Source organism: Erythrolamprus reginae, chromosome 13, assembly GCF_031021105.1.
Source record: "Erythrolamprus reginae isolate rEryReg1 chromosome 13, rEryReg1.hap1, whole genome shotgun sequence".
Lineage (NCBI taxonomy): Eukaryota > Metazoa > Chordata > Lepidosauria > Squamata > Dipsadidae > Erythrolamprus > Erythrolamprus reginae.
This window is the reverse complement of record NC_091962.1, coordinates 13,831,469-13,851,743: the sequence shown is the minus strand read 5'-3', so window position 1 is coordinate 13,851,743 and position 20,275 is coordinate 13,831,469. Positions and strand designations below refer to the sequence as shown.

Here is a 20,275-nt window from a genome sequence, read left to right as displayed (position 1 = left end):
ACTTAACTGGACTCTCGCTGGCCAAAAACGGATTTGTGAAGATCAGCTGAAGTGTATCTAAGCCTTTTTCTGGACTGCCTGTGGCTTTTATGACTCTCTTCTTTCTACTCCTAAAGTTACCCATGCTCAAATTCTCTCCTGCGTTTCCCAACAACCATTAGCATATGTTGCCTCCTCCTAAATCAATCAGTCGAGAGCTTCATGTGAAGTTTGAAGGAACGAAGCTCAACCAACAACTAGGGCATCTTGTGTCCTCAGCGACACGTGAAATTATTTGTCAGAGAAAGAGATATTCGCTTCCTTTGAAGACCTAATGGTTGTTTCTCATGTTCATTCTTTGTCCCTCAATAAATGTGATTCTGCATTATAAACCAGTGTTCTCTTGTCTTGTTGCAACTGGAAGATGGTGATACACTCTAGTCTTGGGTGACTGACCGTGGAGGTCTTCTCCAGAAAGGTTGGGTGGGTAGAGGTGGAGAGTGAAAGTTGGCCAAGTTTTCTCTGCTGAGGTATAAACCATGATGGGTGAAGTAGATCATTGGTTGTGTGAAAAGTCTGGACTATTTTTTTTTTCTGATTGGAATGCCTGAGTTCATACAATATTTTCAGCCACTATTAAATAAGGCACATTTTTCTTCTTCCTTCCTTCCTTCCTTCCTTCCCTCCTTCCTTCCTTCTTTCCCTCGCTCCCTCCCTCCTTCGTTCCTTCCTTCTTTCTCTTCATTCTCATCCTTCCTTCCTTCTTTCTTTCTTCCTTCCCACCACCTTCCTTTCTTTTTCTTTCTTCTCATTTCCTTCATTACTTCCTTCATTCGTTCCTTCATTCTTCCCTTCACCTTCCTTCTTTTTCCTCATTCCCATCTCCTTCCTTCCTTCCTTCCTTCCTTTCTTCTCCTTCCTTCGCCTCTCTCTTTTCCTCCCTCCCTCTCTCCCTCCACCCCTCCTCCTCTTACCTTTCTTTCATCCTCCCTTCTCTTTCTTACCTCTTTCATGCTTCTAAAAGGTGTGCCTTGAATCCAGCTGATATTTTAAAACTAAACTATGAATTGGCTTTACTGGCTGCGAAACCTTACCCCTTTTGAGAACAAAGTCTTCTGCTGACCCTTAGTGGACTTGGGCTGCTAAGTCAACTTCTTATAAATCCTTATACACTTTCAAAGTTGATTTTAAAAGGGGAGAGGAAGATGTTTGGACCTGAAGTTGAAATTTTGGTGCTGCAGAAAGAAACCTCACACCAAAGCATGAGTGAAATTTATTTATTTATTTTATTTATTTATTAGATTTGTATGCTGCCCTGCTACCAGTTCAGCTCAGTTTGGGCTTACTGATACTAGCAGCTGCCAGTGGTTTGAAGAACTGGTCATTTTCTTTGTTTTAATCCTTTTGAGCAATGCACATTGATTATCAACCTTTTGAAAATATCCCAATACAGCCCTGTGAATGATTTCCTATGAAAGCGATATTTTTTTTTAAGTCAATCTGTATTGAGTTAATTTTCTTCTTTTTAAATCATCAGCAGTGCAATAAAACATTCAAATAATCTACCAATTGTTTAAAAGGGAATTTTAGCTGGATTCATAGAGCATCCTACACTCAGCTTCTTTTAACCAGTCTTTGTGGACCAAGCCAAAACAATCATAGTTTACAGATCCCAATGGGTGAGTTTGTAGTCCATCTTCTCCTTCCTTCTTCTTCCTTTTCTCCTTCTCTTCCTTGCAAACCCTATTCTCTTCTAAGCACTGATGATGATCCCTAGAAGGGTCATGAAATGAAACAACCAAGCTCAGACACCACCAAGAACCCCCACAGTCGTCCTCTTCCTCCTCCTCCTCCTTTTCCTTTATCTGTTCTCTTTCTTTCCTTCTTCTCTACTTCTTCCTCCTCCTCCTCCTCTTCATTGCAAACCCTACTCCATTGTAGCACTGATGATGCTACTATAATAATAATAATAATAATAATAATAATAATAATAATAATAATGTCAACAGAGGTGGAAGGGACCTTGGAGGTCTTCTAGTCCAATCCCCTGCTTGGGTAGGAAACCCTACACCACTTCAGACAGATGGTTCTCCAACATCTGCTTAAAAACCTCCAATGTTGGAACATTCACAACTTCTGGTGGCAAGCTGTTCCACAGATCAGCTTGCCTCCAGAATATGTTAACACTCTGTTAACCCCTTAGAGATGCCTTAAAAACACTGTGAAGCGGTATATAAGTCTAAATGCTAAACTACACAGAGCAAACAGAGATATGGAGAAAGCCAACCCAACTCTTGTAGATCGGACGGTTTTGAATTTAGCTTACCTGGTTCTCAGAGAAGCAGAATGAAGACGGTGATAGGAAGCGGACCGCTAACTTGTGCAAAGTCTCCTGGCTTTCAGGTCCTTTTATATTACAGATCCCAATGGGTGAATTCTCAAATATTCCTGCCTCCTTAATTTTTTTTCATTCTCTTTCATTTTCTTCCTCCTTATGAAGGGATAACCAACCACGAATCCTATTAGGGATGGAAGATTCACCAACCTCTCAATTTTTTATTTTTTTCCCTTTATTATCCAAATTTCTCTGTGTTAAGATCAGCAACAGACGTAAAGAGTTGCAGTGGGACAAAACACAAAGTTTCATTTGTGTTAGGCTGTGTAGCTAAGCAGGGCAGGTAGCTACACTACTGAGTGAAAGTAAGTTCAATCTACCATGCTAAACTAGAAAATAATGGTTTCCTTATGTGAATGTAGCCTCCGAGTATGTCAAGAGGGCCAAAGACGAAGAGAAAAAGAAGGCTGGAAAGAGGAGATGAAGAGAAGAGAAGCTAGAACGAGAGTGAAAATGTGGGAAGGTTATGCAAGTTCTTCTTGATGTTTCACTTGTCCATCATTTGAGGAAGAACTAGAGCGTCTTCTAGTGACAACGAGGTCCACAGGTTAGGAAAGGTTTAGGGCAGTGATGGCGAACCTATGACACGCGTGTCAGCACTGACACGCATAGCCATTTTCAGTGACAAACGGCCACCGGACTAGAGTAGACGGAGCCAGAGAACGGTAGTGAGAACAGGCGAGAGAGGCAGGCAAAAGCTGCGTCTTCTTCGGGGCGGGAACCTTTTCTACCCGGAACCTTGTTGCTTCTCCTGCACTACCGAGCGGGAACGGTGACTCAGCAGTATTGGCGGCGCATGAGCAGCGAAGAGGGCGGGTAATAAGGGGCGGAGCTGCCGGAGCCGGGGCAGGACAAGGGTCGGAATGGCGGCAAGACTATGGCGGAGACCATTGTAAGTTCGGCTCGTTGACGGGACGAAGCCTGGAAGGGGGGCTCCTTCCTCTCTTCTCTCAGCCCCCCACGGGGGGGGTGTTTCCTCCCTCCTGTCTTTTGTCATTGTGAGGCAGGGGGAGTGGGGTAAGGAAGGCGCCGTGCTCAGGTCTATCCCTTGGCTTCCCCCCCCGGCGCCTACTCGGCTGGGGGCTGACAGCTCTGCCTTGGAAGGTGATGGGAGGCACCAGCCCACGGTGGGGTTTGTTTTCCTGTCCCGTCTCCCTTGCCAGGTTTGTGGAAGAGCAGGGGGATTGCGGGGACACCCTCCCCCCCACCGAACGAGGAGGGGGGGCTGCTGCAACTGAAGAGAAGGGGCCCTCCCACCTTCATTGAAATATCAGAGCTTTAAAGCCAGTTTCGTAATATTTCTCCCCCCCCCCTCCAAAACAAAAAAGTGTGACTGGACAAGATGGACCAGAAATGGAAGAATTTTTCAAAAGCAAAATTCCTCTCAAGTTCTCTGAAGAGAATGTGTGGATAGCATGGCTACTACGGCCAGTAAATTGGACTGACTTATTAACATTTGGGCTCTCTTTATAGGGCAGGATGTATGCAAAGAGTTCAAAAATAAAAAGCTGAGGATTTGGTACAAATACATGATACATAGAACAAGAATCTCTATCTAAAGGGTTTTTTTTTTTGTATTTTAAAATTTAATTTAATTTAATATGCCACACAACTCCCGGAGGACTCTTGAAATATCGGGCTACTTTTCCTATAATCCCAAAATGATATGTTCATACGGTAGGAGTTCTAGTTTAATACTGTACATTTAGAAGGCAACAAAAACTTGAAAAAGCTGACAAAGTTTCCGTGACTTCGAATTTCTTTTCCTTTTGCACCCTAATTATTTTGGATCTAGGTTCAATATCAACATTACTTGCAATAAATTAAGATAGAAGCATCCATAGGATACATGACTTCCTGCCCATGTTCCCTTAATTATTATATTACTTTGTGTGCCAGACAGAGTAAATCATGTGTGTGTCCTGGTGGATCACTTGTTTGGGGTTTTGAAAGTAGGAAACTATTCAGTAAATAAGTGAAGCTTTGACTGTGTTAGAAATATCACAAAATTATGGGTTTTTTTCTCAAGGTGACACACCACCTGAGTTATGCTCGGTTTTTTGGCGAATTTTGACACACCAAGCTCAAAAGGTTGCCCATCACTGGTTTAGGGATTGGCAGAAGCCCAACCATCAAATTTGGTTTATTTATTTTGAATACGTGGCTAGTTTTGTTTCAATGTATTATTTGAAGCAGGAAGGACGAGTTAATTTCTTCTCTGTGCTGGCCAAACCCAACAAGTGATTCTTATCTAAAGAAGAAGTCAAAGACTAATTGCGATGCTAAGGAAATTTTTATTTAGGAAGAGTAGCACGTGTGAACGAACTGTGGCCAACAGAGTTTTGCACAGACGAAGGACAAGAAAAAACAGCAAACAGCTTTTGCTTTACAAATCTGTTGGGTTCTCTTCATACAACAAGAGGGGGGGAAAATTGGTTCATATCATGCCCTTGATCTAATTATAACAATAGCAATACGGGGGGGGGGGGGTTATTATTAAGAATTTAAATAATATTATCTTTTTTCTGTGCTTTAACATATCATTCCTTTCATTTTACAAATATATCATTTCTAATTTAGCAAATCATAATTATAGTGCAACATATTTTTCTATTTATTTTTCACTCAAAGTATCTTCCATTATCAATCCCAGTACAATAATAATCTTCCCTAATCTATAAATTTCACTGTCAAACCCAGTGTAATAATCTTCCCTAGTCTATATATCATTGTCATTCCCAGTGATATAGGCAGATTCTGATCAGAATTCAGGGCCCGCCAATCTTCTACTCATCCATTCCTTGGCCACTCAGGTGAGTTTAAAAAGGAGAATAGCAGATGCTACCCCTTTCCCCAACATTATAATGGCGTCCCAAGCGAGATCCAAGCAAATCAGCTCCTAGAAGACCGGTGGGCAGCCCTTGGCCATAACCACCAGCAGCACATGGCGTGTTGCCTCCAACAGCGACGGGTTCACAGCTGGCGGACAAGATAGGACCAGGGATGGTGACCACAACTGAAGGAGGCTGGATGGTCACTTCAGAAGGAGGGATCTGGTTGACGCAGGAAGGGACAATGCCCTCCAAGGTACCCAGGCCACTTGAAGACTCAGCCAAGGGGAAGGGTGAGAGACCCAAGCTTCCAGGGGCCAGACCTCCTAAACTGGAAGACCCAAACCCAACGGTTGGGGCCGAGGCACAAGAGGGGACAGCACAGGAAGGTCCACAGAGAGCCATGGTGGTGGAGTGATGAAGATGAGCTGAAAGAACCCAAGAAGAAAACCATGGTTACCATAAGCATGAAGGCCATTATCATCTGTAGGCCTGTTGGCCAACCCAGTCCAATGCCCTTGGCGGTCCTTGATTATTCTTCCAAAATTGAGCATATCCTATCCTTGCTGCCATAATAACATGTATAGTTAAATATTGTATCTTTTGCAGGTAGCGTTTCCTCATAATACCATCTCTTCCATTACTACTAGGTTTTTTTCTCATCGTTCCTATCACCCATTTCCTCCCACTTAGGATTGTATGACTTCATTCCAAACTGTTTATCCCAAATATTTCAACCAATGAAACTTTAATAACCTTTCCAAGAGCCATGAAAAAACCCTAAGTGTTCTACAGTGCATTTGGAGTGTTGCAAAAGATCAGAGGACTTCTAAGACCACCCCCTCACTCCCATGGGATTATTTTGGGAGGAGATGGTTCTTAATGGTTCTTCTAAATCCCATCACCCAGGATCCTCATAAACTGGGCTTGGAGTTTGGTCCAGAAGACGTTGAACCATATGGTGATCAAGAAATAGAGATCGACCTACCGGCAGTCTGGCATTCTGTACTCTTGGAACCATCTTCAAGGACAGCCCCATGCTGAGTACAGTGTAGTAGTCGAGCTGTGTTGTGGTGGTGGTAGTGGTGGTGAGAGCAGGAAATATAGTACCAGTTACTCCTCAGTTTATTTACTGTTTTGGCTCACAGATTCCTAAGCCTTGATAAATATAGTTTGTTGATAAACCTTAGTTAATATGACTTATCAAGGTGGGCATATTTCTTTCCTAGAATCACAGAGTTGGAAGGGATTTCTTTATTCGTACTCCTAGTTCTGTACAGAATCTAGTGCAGTATCTCCAGCAGTTGATCATCCAACTCTCTTGGAAGACGTCATATTTCCTTCTCTCTCTCCCCCTCTCCTTCCCTCTCCCCCTTTCTCTTTGATACTCTCTTTTTCTTCCTTTCTCTCCAAACCCTGTCCTCCATCCTCTGAATGAACAGGCTGGATAAAAATCAAATCCATCTTTATCGAATAACACTGTTCTAGATTACAGAAGGTCGGACCAGCGATTTTTAATCACTGCTCCTGATGCAACAGGAGCAGAAGAGAAGAAACGTTGGTAACCACTGAATAATTGAATGAGATTTTTGAAATTCGAAATTATAAACAGGTTATATGAATGCTCCTTTGTGTTCAGCAAGGCTAAGCATTAAATTCATTTACTATTTAATGTTTATCTCCGTGGAAAGAACAAAAGAAGAAACAAGGAAGCAAAGATAAGATCGAAATGACAATAATGTCGCATGAGGCTGACAAAATGCCAAGTCTTCAATTCATAAGTTTATTTCATCTTATTAAAGTAATTTGGGGTGAAGAGATGAGTCTGTGTACAAACGTCTTGTTAATGAAGCCCTGGGGCAAAAGGGGGCGTCTCTAAGCTAGCGGTGGGGACAGAAAAACATATAAAGGGAGCTTCTTGTGTTGAGAGCTTTCATCAGCTTCATCTCCTCCACTTGACTGCTTCTCTCAGAGTCTCTGGTGAGTCCCTTGCAACTTAGATGCCTTTTTAAGCTGCTATGTGTCTTTGTTTTGTGAATTGGGGTGAGAAGGAAGGAAGGTGATGGGAAGGGAAAAAGAAGAGACAAGGAAGGAAGGAGGACAAGAGGGGGGGAAAATATTAGCAAAAATGCCCAGATTTTGGACAACGGTGGATCAGCCATCAAATGGCTTTCCATCAAGGTGGGAAGTCACGGACCACTAAATTGGGTCCATTTTTTGATCCGCCTAATGGCTAGACTAAACATTATTGCCGTAATCCTGACAGTGTTGCTGTAAAAAGTGCCTTTTGGTCGATCCTCCGACTTATGACCATCATAAACAACATACCTGCAGTTGTGTGATCAATATATGTTTGCTTGGAAACTAGATATATTTATGACAGAATCAATTGTGGTCCTACATTGAAGACCACCTATCCAGGAAGAGTCGTCTTGTTTATTTTTCTCATGCTGTGTGTGAATCACAAAACCCATGGTTCTTCTCCTTCTTCCAACAGCTCTTCCATCCAGCCATGGCTTACTGTGGACCCGCTTGTGCTGTGCCCTCTTGCGCCTCCGCCCCATCTGTTGGGTTTGGATCATGTGGTTCCAAAGGTCTTGGTTGGGGCTACGGAGGTCTCGGCTACGGTTTGGGTCATGGTTTGGGTTACGGTTTGGGTTACGGCCGTGGTTTGGGCTACGGCTACGGAGCTGGAGCCCTGGCTGAATCTTCCAGGAGCCTGGGCACCCTGGCCGGAGTCATCCCCAACTGCATCAACCAGATCCCACCCTCCGAGGTGACCATCCAGCCACCTGCAGTTGTGGTCACCATCCCTGGTCCCATCCTGTCCGCCAGCTGCGAGCCCGTCGCCGTCGGAGGCAACACTCCATGTGCTCCTTTCGGAGGTTACGGAGGTTTCGGAGGTTTCGGACGCTTGGGTGCCGGCTACTACGGAGGCCGCCTGGGACGTCTCGGTCGCCGTGGCAGTATCTGCTCCCTGGGTCGCCGAGGTAGCATCTGCAACCTTCCCTGCTAAACTTACCTGGACTCTCACTGGCCAAAAACGGATTTGAGACGATAGCTGAAGTGTATCTAAGCCTTTTTCTGGACTGCCTGTGGCTTTTATGATTCTCTTCTTTCTACTCCTAGAGTTACCCATGCTTAAGTTCTCTCCTGCAATTCCCATCAACCATTAGCGTATGTTGCCTCCTCCCAAATCAATAGGTCGAGAGCTTCATGTGAAGTTTGAAGGAACGAAGCTCAGCCAACAACTAGGGCATCTTGTGTCCTCAGCGACATGTGAAATTATTTGTCAAAGAAAGAGATATTTATTTGCTTTGAAGACCTAATGGTTGTTTCTCATGTTCATTCTTTGCCCCTCAATAAATGTGATTCTGCATTATAAACCAGTGTTCTCTTGTCTTGTTGCAACTGGAAGATGGTGATACACTCTAGTCTTGGGTGACTGACCGTGGAGGTTTTCTCCAGAAAGGCTGGGTGGGTAGAGGTGGAGAGTGAAAGTTGGCCAAGTTTTCTCTGCTGAGATATAAACCATGATGGGTGAAGTAGATCATTGGTTGTGTGAAAAGTCTGGACTATTTTTTTTTCTGATTGGAATGCCTGAGTTCATACAATATTTTCAGCCACTATTAAATAAGGCACATTTTTCTTCTTCCTTCCTTCCTTCTGTTCTGCCTGGGTTCCCCCAGACGTCAACACCAACTAAAAAGAGTAGCCAGACACGCTGGTAAAAAACAAAGTCATTTTATATCTTTGAAAACAAACACAGATAACAAAAACTGTTCTTACAAACTGAAATGCTATGAAGCTTCACAGAAGAGTCACGATGGCCAGACAATACAACAGGCTTCTTGCTGGCACACACACCACTGTAGATAATAAAACCCACGCCTCCCCCAAGTTTTCAGCCTTCGAGGCCACAAGCCAGAATCAGGGACGCCAAGGATCGAAGCAAGGTCACAAGACTCCCAAAAGATAACTCTCCACAATGCAGGAAGGGCGGGCCTGCCTTTTCAACCTTTCTGAGGAGAACCACACCCAAACCTAGCTGTTGCCTATTAGGGATGGAAATACCTGGCTAATTGTCCCCTTCTTTGTGCGGCCCTTCTCTGCCTCATATCTATGATGGCTTGTGCATTCTCATCTAATGACTCCAGGCTACTCGCTGGGGAGAGCTTCCCCCCCCGGGGGTCTCAGGCTGTTCTCCCTCCTCCTCGTCCTGACATTCCTCTTCCCTGTCTGCCTGTTCCTCCTCCTCCTCCTGTTCCTCGTCCTCCCCCTCTGATCATGGAGCCGGCAGAGTTCCAGCCGTTCCCTGAGGAGCCTCAGACTGAATCACAACACCTTCCTTCCTTCCTTCCTTCCTTCCTTCCTTCCTTCCTTCCCTCCTTCATTCCTTCTTTCCCTTGCTCCCTCCCTCCCTTCCTCCCTCCTTCGTTCCTTCCTTCTTTCTCTTCATTCTCATCCTTCCTTCTTCCCACCACCTTCCTTTCTTTTCTTTGTTCTCATTTCCTTCATTACTTCCTTCATTACTTCCTTCATTCTTCCCTTCACCTTCCTTCCTTCTCCTCATTCCCATCTCCTTCCTTCCTTCCTTCCTTCCTTCCTTCCTTCCTTCATTCATTCATTCATTCATTCATTCATTCTTTTTTCTTTCTTTTTTCTTTCTTTCTTTCTTTCTTCTCATTCCTTCCCCTCTCTCTTTTCCCCCTCCTTCTCTCCCTCCACCCCTCCTCCTCTTACCTTTCTTTCATCCTCCCTTCTCTTTCTTACCTCTTTCATTCGTCTAAAAGGCGTGCCTTGAATCCAGCTGATATTTTAAAACTAAACTATGAATTGGCTTTACTGGCTGCGAAACCTTCCTCCTTTTGAGAACAAAGTCTTCTGCTGCCCCTTAGTGGACTTGAGCTGCTAAGTCAACTTCCTATAAATCATTATACACATTCAAAGTTGATTTTAAAAGGGGAGAGGAAGATGTTTGGACCTGAAGTTCAAATTTTAGTGCTGCAGAAAGAAACCTCACACCAAAGCAGGAGTGAAATTTATTTATTTATTTTATTCATTTATTAGATTTGTATGCCGCCCTGCTACCAGTTCAGCTCAGTTTGGGCTTACTGGTACTAGCGGCTGCCAGTGGTTTGAAGAACTGGTCATTTTCTTTGTTTTAATCATTTTGAGCAATGCACATTGATTATCAACCTTTTGAAAATATCCCAATACAGCCCTGTGAATGATTTCCTATCAAAGTGGTATTTTTTTAAAAAGTCAATCTGTATTGAGTTAATTTTCTTTGTTAGCAAAAACTTCAGAAGAGAAGGATTGAGGGGTAATGATTTCTGACAGTCTCAAAATGGGTGAGCAGTGTGGTCGGGCGGTAGGGAAAGCAAGTAGGATGCTTGGCTGCATAGCTAGAGGTATAACAAGCAGGAAGAGGGAGATTGTGATCCCCTTGTGTAGAGCGCTGGTGGTGAGACCACATTTGGAGTACTGGGTTCAGTTCTGGAGACCTCACCTACAAAAAGATATTCACAAAATTGAACGGGTCCAAAGACGGGCTACAAGAATGGTGGAAGGTCTTAAGTATAAAACGTATCAGGAAAGACTTCATGAACTCAATCTGTATAGTCTGGAGGACAGAAGGAAAAGTGGGGACATGATCGAAACATTTAAATATGTCAGAGGGTAAATAACGTCCAGGAAGGAAGTGTTTTTAATAGGAAAGTGAACACAAGAACAAGGGGACACAATGTGAAGTTAGTTCGGGGAAAGATCAAAGGCAACATGAGAAAATATTATTTCACTGAAAGAGTAGTAGATCCTTGGAACAAACTTCCAGCAGACGTGGTTGGTAAATCCACAGTAACTGAATTTAAACATGCCTGGGATAAACACAGATAAAATACAGGAAATAGTATAAGGGCAGACTAGATGGACCAGGAGGTCTTTTTCTGCGGTCAGTCTTCTATGTTTCTATATTTCTTCTTTTTAAATCATCAGCAGTGCAATAAAACATTCAAATAATCTACCAATTGTTTAAAAGGGAATTTTAGCTGGATTCGTAGAGTTTCTTTTAACCAGTGTTTGTGGACCAAGCCAAAACAATCATAGTTTACAGATCCCAATGGGTGAATTCTCAAATATTCCTGCCTCCTTAATTTTTTTTCCATTCTCTTTCATTTTCTTCCTCCTTATGAAGGGATAACCAACCACAAATCCTATTAGGGATGAAAGATTCACCAACCTCTCAATTTTTAATTTTTTCCCCTTTATTATCCAAATTTCTTTGTGTTAAGGAGATCAGCAACAGACATAAAGAGTTGCAGTGGGACAAAACACAAAATTTTATTTGTGTTAGGCTGTGTGGCTAAGCAGGGCAGGTAGCTACACTACTGAATGAAAGTAAGTTCAATCTGCCATGCTAAACTAGAAAAGAATGGTTTCCTTATGTGAATGTAGCCTCTGAGTATGTCAAGAAGGCCAAAGATGGAAAAAAACCCAGAAGGCTGGACGGAGGAGATGAAGAGAAGAGAAGCTAGAACGAGAGTGAAAATGTGGGAAGGTTATACAAGTTCTTCTTGATCTTTCACTTGTCCATCATTTGAGGAGGAACTAGAGCGTCTTCTAGTGGCAAGGAGGTCCACAGGTTAGGAAAGTTTTAGGGATTGGCTGAAGCCCAACCATCAAATTTGGTTTATTTATTTTGAATAAGTTTCCTTTCAACATATTATTTGAAGCAAGAAGGACGAGTTAATTTCTTCTCTGCGCTGGCCAAACCCAACAAGTGATTCTTCTCTAAAGAAGAAGTCAAAGACTAATTGCGATGCTAAGGAAATTTTTATTTAGGAAGAGTAGCACGTGTGAATGAACTGCGGCCAACAGACTTTTGCACAGACGAAGGACAAGAAAAAGCAGCAAACAGCTTTTGCTTTACAAATCTGTTGGGTTCTCTTTGTACAACAAGAGAAAAAAAATATTGGTTCATATCATGCCCTTGATCTAATTATAACAATAGCAATACGGGGGTGGGCGGGTGGTTATTATTAAGAATTTAAATAATATTATCTTTTTTCTGTGCTTAAACATTATATCATTCCTTTCATTTTACAAATATATCATTTCTAATTTAGCAAATCATAATTATAGTGCAACATATTTTTCTATTTCTTTTTCACTGAAAGTATCTTCCATTATCAGTCCCAGTACAATAATAATTTTCCTTAATCTATATATTTTTCACTGTCATTCCCAGTGTAATAATCTTCCCTAATCTATAAATTCCACTGTCAAACCCAGTGTAATAATCTTCCCTAGTCTATATATCACTGTCATTCCCAGTGATATAGGCAGATCCTGATCAGAATTCAGGGCCCGCCAATCTTCTACTCATCCATTCCTTGGCCACTCAGGTGAGTTTAAAAAGGAGAATAGCAGATGCTACCCCTTTCCCCAACATTATAACGGCGTCCCAAGCGAGATCCAAGCAAATCAGCTCCTAGAAGACTGGCGGGCAGCCCTTGGCCATAACCACCAGCAGCACATGGCGTGTTGCCTCCAACAGCGACGAGTTCACAGCTGGCGGACAAGATAGGACCAAGGATGGTGACCACAACTGAAGGAGGCTGGATGGTCACTTCAGAAGGAGGGATCTGGTTGACGCAGGAAGGGACAATGCCCTCCAAGGTACCCAGGCCACTTGAAGACTCAGCCAAGGGGAAGGGTGAGAGACCCAAGCTTCCAGGGGCCAGACCTCCTAAACTGGAAGACCCAAACCCAACGGTCGGGGCCAAGGCACAAGAGGGGACAGCACAGGAAGGTCCACAGAGAGCCATGGTGGTGGAGTGATGAAGATGAGCTGAAAGAACACAAGAAGAAAACCATGGTTACCATAAGCATGAAGGCCAAGACGTTGACCCATATGGTGATCAAGAAATAGTGATTGACCTACCAGCAGCCTGGCATTCTGTACTCTTGGAACCATCTTCAAGGACAGCCCCATGCTGAGTACAGTGTAGTAGTCAAGCTGTGTTGTGGTGGTGGTAGTGGTGGTGAGAGCAGGAAATATAGTACCAGTTACTCCTCAGTTTATTTACTGTTTTAGCTCACAGATTCCTAAGCCCTGATATAATAGAATAGAATAGAATTTTTATTGGCCAAGTATGATTGGACACACAAGGAATTTGTCTTGATGCATATGCTCTCAGCGTACATAAAATAAAATATACATTTGTCAAGAATCATGTGGTACAACACTTAATGATTGTCATAGGGGTCAAATAAGCAATGAAGAAGCAATATTAATAAAAATCTTAGGATATAAGCAACAAGTTACAGTCATACAGTCAACATGGGAGGAAATGGGTGAAAGGAATGATGAGAAAAACTAGTAGAATAGAAGTGCAAATTTAATAGAAAGTCTGACAGTGTTGAGGGAATTATTTGTTTAGTAGAGTGATGGCATTCGGGAAAAAAATGTTCTTGTATCTAGTTGTCTTGGTGTGCAGGGCTCTGTAGCGACGTTTTGAGGGTAGGAGTTGAAACAATTTGTGTCCAGGATGTGAGGGGTCAGTAAATATTTTCCCCACCCTCTTTTTGACTCGTGATAAATCTAGTTTGTTGATAAACCTTAGTTAATATGACTTATCAAGGTGGGCATATCCCATATTTCTTTCCTAGAATCACAGAGTTGGAAGGGATTTCTTTATTCGTACTCCTAGTTCTGTACAGAATCTAGTGCAGTATCTCTAGCAGTTGATCATCCAACTCTCTTGGAAGACTTCCTATTTCCTTCTCTCCCCCCCCCTCCCTCCCTCTCCCCCTTTCTCTTTGATACTCTCTTTTTCTCCCTTTCTCTCCAAACCCTGTCCTCTATCCTCTGAATGAACAGGCTGGATAAAAATCGAATCCATCTTTATCAAATAACACTGTTCTAAATTACAGAAGGTCGGACCAGCGATTTTTAATCACTGCTCCTGATGCAACAGGGATGAAGAGAAAGAAGAAACATCGGAAGCCACTGAATAATTGAATGAATTTTTGAAATTCGAAATTATAAACAGGTTATATGAATACTCCTTTGTGTTCAGCAAGGCTAAGCATTAAATTCATTTACTATTTAATGTTTATCTCCGTGGAAAGAACAAAAGAAGAAACAAGGAAGCAAAGATAAGATCAAAATGACAACAATGTCGCATGAGGCTGACAAAATGCCAAGTCTTCAATTCATAAGTTTATTTCATCTTATTAAAGTAATTTGGGGTAAAGAGATGAGTCTTTGTACAAACGTCTTGTTAATGAAACCCTGGGGCAAAAGGGGGCGTCTCTAAGCTAGCGGTGGGGACAGAAAAACTGTATAAAAGGAGCTTCTTGTGTTGAGAGCTTTCATCAGCTTCATCTCCTCCACTTGACTGCTTCTTTCAGAGTCTCTGGTGAGTCCCTTGCATCTTAGATGCCTTTCTAAGCTGCTATGTGTCTTTGTTTTGTGAATCGGGGTGGGAAGGAAGGAAGGAGATGGGAAGGGAATCCGAGAAGGGCAGGAGGGATGGAGAGAGGGAAGGGAGAAGGAAGAGAAGGAAGAGGGAAAGAGAAAGAAAGAAAGGGAAGGAAGAATGGGAGGGAGAGAAGGGAGGAAGGGATAGAAAAGGGAGGGAGGGAGGGAGGAAAGAAGGATGGAAGGAAGAAGGAAGGGAGAAAGAAGAGATAAGGAAGGAAGGACAAGAAAGGGGAAAAAGAGAAGGAAGGAAGTATAGGAGGGAGAGAAGGAAGGAAGGGATAGAAAAGGGGGAGGGAGGAAAGAAGGATGGAAGGAAGAAGGAAGGAAGGAATGTGATGGGAAGGGAATCCGAGAAAGGTGGGAGGGAAGGAGAGGGGAGAAGGAAGGGAAGGAAGAGGGGAAGAGGGAAAGACAAAGAGAGAAAGGGAAGGAAGGAAGAATGGGAGGGAGAGAAGGGAGGAAAGAAGGATGGAAGGAAGAAGGAAGGGAGAAAGAAGAGACAAGGAAAGAAGGAGGACAAGAAAGAGGAAAAAGAGAAGGAAGGAAGAATAGGAGGGAGAGAAGGAAGGAAGGGATAGAAAAGGGGGGGGAAGAAGGATGGAAGGAAGAAGGAAGGGAGAAAGAAGAGACAAGGAAGGAGGTCCAGAAAGGGGAAAAGCAGAAGGAAGGACAGAAAGGGATAAAAGAAGAGAAAATGAAGGAAGGGAGAAAAAAGAAAGGAAAGAAGTCAAGAAAGGAAAGGAAAGAAAAAGAAATGTAAAGGAAACGGAGGGGGAAGGAAGGATTTGAAACAATTCTGCCTCTTCTTAGGAAGAGCCTAGAGAAATGTTTCATTCTGACCTTAAAGGAGACTTCAGAAAACATGCTTGATCTCAGAATGATATACCTACTTAAATTTCATTGAAATATTAGCAAAAATGTCCAGATTTTGTACAACGGTGGATCAGCCATCAAATGGCTTTCCATCAAGGTGGGAAGTCACGGACCACTAAATTGGGTCCATTTTTTGATCCGCCTAATGGCTAGACTAAACATTATTGCCGTAACCCTGACAGTGTTGCTGTAAAAAGTGCCTTTTGGTCGATCCTCCAACTTATGACCATCATAAACAACATCCCTGCAGTTATGTGATCAATATATGTCTGCTTGGAAACTAGATATATTTATGACAGAATCAATTGTGGTCCTACATTGAAGACCACCTATCCAGGAAGAGTCGTCTTGTTTATTTTTCTCATGCTGTGTGTGAATCACAAAACCCATGGTTCTTCTCCTTCTTCCAACAGCTCTTCCATCCAGCCATGGCTTACTGTGGACCCGCTTGTGCTGTGCCCTCTTGCGCCTCCGCCCCATCTGTTGGGTTTGGAGCATGTGGTTCCAAAGGTCTTGGTTGGGGCTACGGAGGTCTCGGCTACGGTTTGGGTCATGGTTTGGGTTACGGTTTGGGTTACGGCCGTGGTTTGGGCTACGGCTACGGAGCCGGAGCCCTGGCTGAATCTTCCAGGAGCCTGGGCACCCTGGCCGGAGTCATCCCCAACTGCATCAACCAGGTCCCACCATCCGAGGTGACCATCCAGCCACCTGCAGTTGTGGTCACCATCCCTGGTCCCATCCTGTCCGCCAGCTGTGAGCCCGTCGCCGTCGGAGGCAACACTCCATGTGCTCCTTTCGGAGGTTACGGAGGTTTCGGACGCTTCGGTGGTGGCTACTATGGAGGCCGCCTGGGACGTCTCGGTCGCCGTGGCAGTATCTGCTCCCTGGGTCGCCGAGGTAGCATCTGCAACCTTCCCTGCTAAACTTAACTGGACTCTCGCTGGCCAAAAACGGATTTGAGACGATCAGCTGAAGTGTATCTGAGCCTTTTTCTGGACTGCCTGTGGCTTTTATGACTCTCTTCTTTCTACTCCTAGAGTTACCCATGCTTAAGTTCTCTCCTGCGATTCCCATCAACCATTAGCATATGTTGCCTCCTCTTAAATCAATCGGTCGAGAGCTTCATGTGAAGTTTGAAGGAACGAAGCTCAGCAAATAACTAGGGCATCTTGTGTCCTCAGCGATACGTGAAATTATTTGTCAAAGAAAGAAATATTTGTTTGCTTTGAAGACCTAATGGTTGTTTCTCATGTTTATTCTTTGCCTCTTAATAAATGTGATTCTGCATTATAAACCAGTGTTCTCTTGTCTTGTTGCAACTGGAAGATGGTGATACACTCTAGTCTTGGGTGACTGACCGTGGAGGTCTTCTCCAGAAAGGTTGGGTGGGTAGAGGTGGAGAGTGAAAGTTAGCCAAGTTTTCTCTGCTGAGGTATAAACCATGATGGGTGAAGTAGATCATTGGTTGTGTGAAAAGTCTGGACTATTTTTTTTCCTGATTGGAATGCCTGCGTTCATACAATATTTTCAGCCACTATTAAATAAGGCACATTTTTCTTCTTCCTTCCTTCCCTCCTTCCTTCCTTCTTTCCCTCGCTCCCTCCCTTCCTCCCTCCCTCCTTCATTCCTTCTTTCTCTTGATTCTCATCCTTCCTTCTTTCTTTCGTCCCTTCACCTTCCTTCCTTCTCCTCATTCTCATCTCCTTCATTCCTTCTTTCTTTTTTCTTTTTCTTTCTTTCTTTCTTCTCATTCCTTCCCTTCTCTCTTTTCCTCCCTCCCTCTCTTCCTCCACCCCTCCTCCTCTTACCTTTCTTTCATCCTCCCTTCTCTTTCTTACCTCTTTCATGCTTCCTAAAGGCGTGCCTTGAATCCAGCTGATATTTTAAAACTAAACTATGAATTGGCTTTACTGGCTGCGAAACCTTCCTCCTCTTGAGAACAAAGTCTTCTGCTACCCCTTAGTGGACTTGAGCTGCTATGTCAACTTCCTATAAATCCTTATACACTTTCAAAGTTGATTTTAAAAGGGGAGAGGAAGATGTTTGGACCTGAAGCTCAAATTTTGGTGCTGCAGAAAGAAACCTCACACCAAAGCAGGAGTGAAATTTATTCATTTATTTAATTTATTTATTAGATTTGTATGCCGCCCTGTTACCAGTTCAGCTCAGTTTGGGCTTACTGGTACTAGCGGCTGCCAGTGGTTTGAAGAACTGGTCATTTTCTTTGTTTTAATCCTTTTGAGCAATGCACATTGATTATCAACCTTTTGAAAATATCCCAATACAGCCCTGTGAATGATTTCCTATCAAAGCAATATTTTTTTTAAAGTCAATCTGTATTGAGTTAATTTTCTTTGTTAGCAAAAACTTCAGAAGAGAAGGATTTAGGGGTAGTGATTTCTGACAGTCTCAAAATGGGTGAGCAGTATGGTCAGGCGGTAGGAAAAGCAAGTAGGATGCTTGGCTGCATAGCTAGAGGTATAACAAGCAGGAAGAGGGAGATTGTGATCCCCTTATATAGAGTGCTGGTGAGACCACATTTGGAGTACTGGGTTCAGTTCTGGAGACCTCACCTACAAAAAGATATTGACAAAATTGAACGGGTCCAAAGACGGGCTACAAGAATGGTGGAAGGTCTTAAGCATAAAACGTATCAGGAAAGACTTCATGAACTCAATCTGTATAGTCTGGAGGACAGAAGGAAAAGGGGGGACATGATCAAAACATTTAAATATGTCAAAGGGTTAAATAAGGTCCAGGAGGGAAGTGTTTTTAATAGGAAAGTGAACACAAGAACAAGGGGGCACAATCTGAAGTTAGTTGGGGGAAAGATCAAAGGCAACATGAGAAAATATTATTTTACTGAAAGAGTAGTAGATCCTTGGAACAAGCTTCCAGCAGATGTGGTTGGTAAATCCACAGTAACTGAATTTAAACATGCCTGGGATAAACATAGATCCATTGTAAGATAAAATACAGGAAATAGTATAAGGGCAGACTAGATGGACCAGGAGGTCTTTTTCTGCTGTCAGTCTTCTATGTTTCTATGTTTCTTCTTTTTAAATCATCAGCAGTGCAATAAAACATTCAAATAATCTACCAATTGTTTAAAAGAGAATTTTATCTGGATTCGTAGAGTTTCTTTTAACCAGTGTTTGTGGACCAAGCCAAAACAATCATAGTTTACAGATCCCAATGGGTGAATTCTCAAATATTCCTGCCTCCTTAATTTTTTTTCATTCTCTTTCATTTTCTTCCTCCTTATGAAGGGATAACCAACCACAAATCCTATTAGGGATGAAAGATTCACCAACCTCTCAATTTTTAATTTCCCCCCCTTTATTATCCAAATTTCTTTGTGTTAAGGAGATCAGCAACAGACATAAAGAGTTGCAGTGGGACAAAACACAAAATTTTATTTGTGTTAGGCTGTGTGGCTAAGCAGGGCGGGTAGCTACACTACTGAATGAAAGTAAGTTCAATCTACCATGCTAAACTAGAAAAGAATGGTTTCCTTATGTGAATGTAGCCTCCGAGTATGTCAAGAGGGCCAAAGACGAAGAGAAAAAGAAGGCTGGAAAGAGGAGATGAAGAGAAGAGAAGCTAGAACGAGAGTGAAAATGTGGGAAGGTTATGCAAGTTCTTCTTGATCTTTCACTTGTCCATCATTTGAGGAGGAACTAGAGCGTCTTCTAGTGGCAAAGAGGTCCACAGGTTAGGAAAGGTTTAGGGACTGGCTGAAGCCCAACCATCAAATTTGGTTTATATATTTTTAATACGTGGCTAGTTTCTTTTCAACATATTATTTGAAGCAGGAAGGACGAGTTAATTTCTTCTGTGCGCTGGCCAAACCCAACAAGTGATTCTTCTCTAAAGAAGAAGTCAAAGACTAATTGCGATGCTAAGGAAATTTTTATTTAGGAAGAGTAGCACGTGTGAACGAACTGTGGCCAACAGAGTTTTGCACAGACGAAGGACAAGAAAAAACAGCAAACAGCTTTTGCTTTACAAATCTGTTGGGTTCTCTTCATACAAGAAAAAAAAAATTGGTTCATATCATGCCCTTGATCTAATTATAACAACAGCAATATGGGGGTGGGCGGGTGGTTATTATTAAGAATTTAAATAATATTATCATTTTTCTGTGCTTAAACAGTGATCCCCTGAGTTTCGCGATCTCGATCTTTGCGAAACGCTATGTATCGCGATTTTTCCACCCGATGACGTCACTCCCTTCCTTTCTCATCTTTCTTTCTCTCTCTCTTTCTCTATCTTGCTTCTTCCTCTCTCACACTCTCTTCCTCCCTCTCTCATCTCTTTCTTTCCTTCTCTCTCTTTCTCTATCTCTCCCCCTCTTGCTCTCGAGCGGCGGGTGGCACCCAGGGAAGGTTCCTTCGGCCGCCCACCAGCTGATCTGCTCGGCAGCACAGTAGCAGCGAGGAGCCGAAGATGGGGTTTCCCCTTTGCGTGGGCAACGGGGAAACCCCATCTTCGGCTCCTCGCTGCTACTGCACTGCCGAGCAGATCAGCTGGTGGGCGGCCGAAGGAACCTTCCCTGGGTCTTCAACTCGCAGAGCGGCGGACAAGCGGAAAAGCGGCGGACAAGCGGGCAGGCAGGCGGCTCCTCAGCTGCTGGGTCTTCCAAGGTGCGGAAGTAAAAACACCATCTGCGCATGCGCAGCCATGGAAAAAGGGGTGCGCATGCGC

The 20,275-nt window shown here is 43.2% G+C and overlaps 2 protein-coding genes across 2 annotated transcripts; both read left to right on the top strand.

The window, feature by feature from the left end:
* Positions 1–7,717: 7,717 nt before the first annotated feature.
* LOC139175561 (elastin-like) lies at positions 7,718–8,221 on the top strand. Its single transcript, XM_070766719.1, has one exon. It carries the CDS (start codon positions 7,718–7,720, stop codon positions 8,219–8,221), a length of 504 nt encoding a protein of 167 aa, XP_070622820.1.
* Positions 8,222–15,996: 7,775 nt separating this feature from the next.
* On the top strand, positions 15,997–16,491 carry LOC139175157 (shematrin-like protein 2). The gene has a single exon (XM_070766060.1). The coding sequence runs from the start codon at positions 15,997–15,999 to the stop codon at positions 16,489–16,491; it is 495 nt and encodes a 164-aa protein (XP_070622161.1).
* Positions 16,492–20,275: the final 3,784 nt, after the last annotated feature.

Bases quoted from the DNA above. Each gene is read 5' to 3' on its own strand.
- LOC139175561 (XM_070766719.1), top strand. From the start codon at position 7,718: ATGGCTTACTGTGGACCCGCTTGTGCTGTGCCCTCTTGCGCCTCCGCC.
- LOC139175157 (XM_070766060.1), top strand. From the start codon at position 15,997: ATGGCTTACTGTGGACCCGCTTGTGCTGTGCCCTCTTGCGCCTCCGCC.